This window comes from Salmo trutta, chromosome 12 (assembly GCF_901001165.1).
Source record: "Salmo trutta chromosome 12, fSalTru1.1, whole genome shotgun sequence".
Taxonomy (NCBI): domain Eukaryota; kingdom Metazoa; phylum Chordata; class Actinopteri; order Salmoniformes; family Salmonidae; genus Salmo; species Salmo trutta.
The window spans coordinates 35181091-35187090 of NC_042968.1; the positions used below are offsets into that span (position 1 = coordinate 35181091).

At 45.4% G+C, this 6000-nt stretch overlaps 1 protein-coding gene across 5 annotated transcripts in view; it reads right to left on the bottom strand.

Moving 5' to 3' along the window:
* LOC115203424 (pro-interleukin-16) overlaps positions 1 to 5670 on the bottom strand; it is a 46982-nt gene extending 41312 nt beyond the window's left edge. For all 5 annotated transcript variants that reach the window (XM_029768117.1, XM_029768114.1, XM_029768116.1 and 2 more), the window contains exon 1: positions 5514 to 5670. In XM_029768117.1, the coding sequence (XP_029623977.1) occupies positions 5514 to 5609 (96 nt within the window). In that variant the 5' untranslated portion in view covers positions 5610 to 5670. The remainder of the gene's footprint in view (positions 1 to 5513) is intronic.
* Between the last annotated feature and the right edge of the window lie 330 nt (positions 5671 to 6000).

Consider the following 6000-nt stretch of genomic DNA (forward strand, 5'->3'; position numbering starts at 1 on the left):
GTTTTCTTCAAAACAAATCAAATGTTATCAGTCACATGCGCCGAATACAACAGGTGTAGTAGACCTTACAGAGAAATGCTTACTTACGAGCCCCTAACCAACAATACGGATAAGAATAAGAAAGAAAAGTAACAAGCAATTAAAGAGCAGCAGTAAAATAACAATAGCGAGACTATATACAGTACCAGGGGTTACCGGTACAGAGTCAATGTGCGGGGAAACCGGTTGTCAAGGTAATTGAGGTACATGTAGGTAGAGTTATTAAAGTGACTATGCATAGATGATAACAACAGAGAGTAGCAGGGGTGTAAAAAGGGGGGTGGGGGCAATGCAAATTGTCTTGGTAGCCATTTGATAGGTTGTTCAGCAGTCTTATGGCTTGGGGGTAGAAGCTGTTTAGAAGCCTCTTGGACCTAGACTTGGTGCTCTGGTACCGCTTGCCGTGCGGTAGCAGAGAGAACAGTCTATGACTTGGGGGACTGGAGTCTTTGACAATTTTGGGGGTTTTCCTCTGACACCACCTAGTATATAGGTCCAAGGAAGCTTGGCCCCAGTGATGTACTGGGCTGTACGCACTACCCTCTGTAGCGCCTTGCAGTCGGCGGCCGAACAGATGGCATACCAGGCGGTGATGCAACCATTCAGGATACTCGATGGTGCAGCTGTAGAACCTTTTGAGGATCTGAGGACGCATGCCAAATCTTTTCAGTCTCCTGAGGGAGAATAGGTTTTGTCGTACCCTCTTCACGACTGTCTTGGTGTGCTTGGACCATGTTAGTTTGTTGGTGATGTGGACACCAAGGAACTTGAAGCTCTCAACCTGCTCCACTACAGCCCCATCAATGAGAAAGGGGGCGTGCTCAGCCCTCTTTTTCCTGTAGTCCACTATCATCGCCTTTGTCTTGATCACGTTGAGGGAGAGATTGTTGTCCTGGCACCACACGGCCAGGTGTCTGACCTCTTCCCTATAGGCTGTCTCGTCATTGTTGTTGATCAGGCATACCACTGTTGTGTCATCGGCAAACTTAATGATGGTGTTGGAGTCGTGCCTGGCCATGCTGTCATGAGTGAACAGGGAGTACAGGAGGGGACTGAGCACACACCCCTGAGGGTCCCGTGTTGAGGATCACCATGGCGGATGTGTTGTTACCTATCCTTACCACCTGGGGACGGCCCGTCAGGAAGTTTAGGATCCAGTTGCAGAGGGAGGTGTTTAGTACCAGGGTCCTTAGCTTAGTGAGGAGCTTTGATGGCACTATGGTGTTGAACGCTGAGCTGTAGTCAAATAGAATTCTCACGTAGATGCTCCTTTTGTCCAGGTGGGAAAGGACAGTGTGGCATGCAATAGAGATAGCATCATCTGTGGATCTGTTGGGGCAGTAGGCAAATTGGAGTGGGTCTAGGGCTTCTGGGATAATGGTGTTGATGTGAGCCATGACCAGCCTTTCAAAGCATTTCATGGCTACAGACGTGAGTGCTACGGGTCGGTAGTCATTTAGGCAGGCTACCTTAGTGTTCTTGGGCACAGGGACTATGGTGGTCTGCTTAAAACATGCTGGTATAACAGATTCAGACAGGGAGAGGTTGAAAATGTCAGTGAAGACACTTGCCAGTTGGTCAGAGCATGCTCGCAGTACATGTCCAGGTAATCCATCTGGCCCTGCAGCCTTGTGAATGTTGACCTGTTTAAAGGTCTTACTCACATCGGCTGCAGAGAGCATGATCACACAGTCTTCCGGAACAGCTGGAGCTCTCATGCATGTTTCAGTGTTATTTGCCTCGAAGCGAGCATAGAAGTAGTTTAGCTCATCTGATAGGCTCGTGTCACTGGGCAGCTCTCGACTGTGCTTCCCTTTGTAGTCTGTATGGTTTGCAAGTCCTGCCACATCCAATGAGCATCAGAACCAGTGTAGTACGATTCGATATTAGTCCTGTATTGACGCTTTGCCTGTTTAATGGTTCGTCGGAGGGCATAGCAGGATTTCTTATAAGCTTCCGGGTAAAAGTCCTGCTCCTTGAAAGCGGCAGCTCTAGCCTTTAGCTCAGTGCTGATGTTGCCTGTAATCCATGGCTTCTGGTTGGGGTATGTGCGTACGGTCACTGTGGGGACAACGCCATCGATGCACTTATTGATGAAGCCAATGACTGATGTGGTGTACTGCTCAATGCCATCGGAGCAATCCCGGAACATATTCCAGTCTGTGCTAGCAAAACAGTCGTGTAGCTTAGAATCTGCTTCATCTGACCATTTTTTATTGATCGAGTCACTGGTGCTTCCTGCTTTAATTTTTGCTTATAAGCAGGAAGCAGGAGAATTATGGTCAGATTTGCCAAATGGAGGACGAGGGAAAGTTGTGTATGCGTCTCTGTGTGTGGAGTAAAGGTGGTCCAGAGGTTTTTTTCCCTCTGGCAAAACCTCGAGACTTCCTTAGATATCGTGCACCAGCTGTTATTTACAAAAATACATAGTCCGCCACCCCTTGTCTTACCAGTCGCCGCTGTTCTATCCTGCCGATACAGCGTATAACCAGCCAGCTGTATGTTGATAATGTCGTCATTCAGCCACGACTCCGTGAAACATGAGATATTACAGTTTTGAATGTCCTGTTGGTAGTTTAATCTTCCACAAAGGTCATCGATTTTATTTTCCAAAGATTGCACATTTGCTAGCACAATGGAAGGCAGTGGTGTTTTTTTCGATCGCCTACAAATTCTCAGAAGGCAGCCCGCCCTCCGGCCCCTTTTTCTCCACCTTCTCTTCACGCAAATGACGGGGATCTGGGCCTGTTCCCGGGAAAGCAGTATGTCATTCACGTCGGGCTCGTCAGACTTGTTAAAGGAAAAATAGGATTCTGCCAGATCGTTGTGAGTAATTGCAGTTCTGATGTCAAGAAGTTATTTTTGGTCATAAGAGACGGTAGCAGCAACATTATGTACAAAATAAGTTACAAAATAAGTTACATACAACGCAAAGAAACAAACAAAAAAACACAATTGGATAGGAACACGTAAAACGTCAGCCTTCTTCTCCGGCACCATTCATTAGACAAGGGTGTTATAAGTCAAGGAGCGATACAAGTATGTGAAAAGGCATTCAGTTGATGAAGCCGCATTATGCTGATTTGAATGGTTCATATGGATGGTTCCAACATATAAAAATAGCATAAAATATGTTTGTTCAGAGAGTAAAACCAGGGAAGTTGGGGATGGATCTTCAGAGGGGTTAAGGCAACACATTGCCTGGAATAAAGCTAATTTGACCATTAGGGCCACCGTACAACTTTAGGGCCACTGTACATATACTGCATATGTATCGAGCAGCTCAGAGTAGGAGTGCTGATCTAGGATCAGGTCACCCCTGTCTGTATTATCTTATTCATCGTGATCTAAAAGGCTAAGCTGATCCTAAATCAGCTCTCCTACTCTGAGACATATGGCCCCCCTGGCCTTTTCTTACACCAACACAGTCCAGTCCAGCAGAGCCAACACAAGGGCACCTCTATGCAGGGTTTTAAAAGCCAGCTTTATGACCAAATCAAGACCTTGAGTTAACGGGTTGACAGCTTCAGAACAAATAGCAGAGTAATAGAGCTTTTATAGGTCTATGAACTGTACCACAGTGTGTGTAAGTTAACTTTATGAGACAACCACTAGTGTGTTTAGGCTCCTTTTTAAAGAGAACCATATGATTAACTTAAATCTAACAAGACATTGTCCTTATGAAATGCAAGAGCCATGTTTGGAACCGTTGTAATGGTATTGCCCCACACCCACTATGGCTTTACATTGTTTGAGGTAAAATGCTGTAGTCTGACTGTGGGGTGCAGTGCCTGTGTCTGGGCTGGTGGGTAAAACTGTAACCTGCAGCACAAGGAACCCCCTCTCTATATCCCTTTCAATGTCTCTCCTTCTTCCATTATATATCTCTATCTGAATATAAAGAACAACAACCCAGAGGTATTAAACACACATTCTAATGTGGCACAGGATATAAATACAAAACAATGTAAAAGCACAGTGAATGTCTGCTCACTATTTGTTTCACTTGTGATCTTTTTCCATATATCTGAATGTCTGTTATCGACTGTCCTGTGACATAGCCTTCTGTCAGCTCAGAGTAGTAGGATTGGGCTCAATTCCATTTCTTCTAGGCCAATTCAGGGGTTGATTTGAAAAAGGAATCAATACTTTTTTTCTACGTGAACTTCTCAATTCATTTGTTACCAGTTGGACACTAACAAGCTCTCTCCTCTGTCTCACCCACCAGGTGTGTCTTGTCATAATCAACTGTAGGATGTTTGTATGACATGGACATTCAGAGAGAACCCCAAGGTTACCCTAAAGTAACCTGAACAGAATCAGCCAGGTGAGTTCACAGCTACTGACAGACGTGAGGCTTTTATCTTATAACACATAGTTAGGAGGAAGACTAGCATACCAGTCATAACCTCAAATAGGGGAGGGATGAAGGAACGAAGGGTGCATTTATTCATTATTTGAACATGGCCACATTGTCCCGAGGCTCTATGACATCAGTGCAATGTCCTCATAGCCTTGTGTTAGCTAGTTAACATGTCTCTACTTCCACTGTGGCCTAATGCCTCTCTCCCTCCCCTGGTTCACAACAAACACTGTCTTTGTGTGTGAGTTAAACAGGCCCAACAGCAGCACTCAGCCCTCTGACAGACAGGCCATGTGACTGATGTTATGCATTTGCACAGAAACACAGTGCAGACAGAGATGACTAGAGGAACACATTCCAGACTACATTATGGGTAGGACCAGGAGTTCTTCATACTCTGGACTCAATCTTCACATACAACACTGTGTTGTAGATTTTTTCTCCTAAATGCTTTTCATATTGAGACGAAACCTAACTTGAGATTGACATGCATTATTCCTTTCCCCCTCACAAATCTCCCATTGCCTTCAGTGCATGATTTTTGAGAATGTCCGTGTTTCAAGTGAGTATCTGACCCCTTTTGAGCAACTAACACTCTCTACCCACCACACATAACAAGAAGGAAGTCATATGCTTTTGAAGGCCGGAGTGTTTAGCTTGTTTCCTCCTGGAGTAGCAGTAACAGCCTGAACACGCAACAAGTACAGTACATGAACACGGTATGCTAATCCATCTTGATGCCTAGCTGTCAGCTGAGAAAGGACCAATACACTGCCTGAGGGGCTGGACTGACATACATTTTTTGTTTTTCCAGATTCATTAAAACTTCTTATCCTAGTTAAGTAATACTGTGTATGATGTGCATTAATAATTATTATGTCCATAAAAAATCTTTTCACATTATTTCTACAAATGCATTGATAAAAACAACCAATGCAACGATAGCACTTAGTGCATAACAGTCATAATTCAGGACCAGGAGACATACATTGTTAATGCCACTTTGCAAACAGCAACCCTGTTGGCTTAGCGCCACATTATGTTGTAATACATCATTGAAATGTCCAAACAAAATGCCATAATGTGATATGCAAATAACCCCCATTCATACCTTGATACTGAAGGACCTCCTCATATTCCTCTTGTGTTCTCCTGTAGCCCTGAGTGTGTTGGTGGTCCCTACGGGTGGCTGTGTAGATGCCTGCATAGTTCCTCCACTCTCCTGGGGTCCTTCCTGGATCTTCTTCCGGGACCTCTCCAACTCCCTGTCCCCCTCCCCATCTCTCCCCAAGCCCCCGTCTCCCTCCCAGCCCTCCCCTGGCGGTCTCTCTTCGGGGCTGGGGCAGTCATCACTGGCCCTGGAGTGACAGAGGATCAGGGACCTGGAGGGAAGAAGAAGAAGATGAAGAAGGGAAAAGGAAAAGGTAAACTGTTGCTACTGTACCTCGTATTCCAACCAAAAAGGCATTAGGCACCCAGCGAGGCTGTCCTGTAATTCCGCTACACGTTGGCTTAGACCAAATCAACCAGCCTGACGAGCTGTGTGCAACAAACAGATTCCATACCTGGAGAGCATGGCTAGCTTCTTGGAGCGGTGG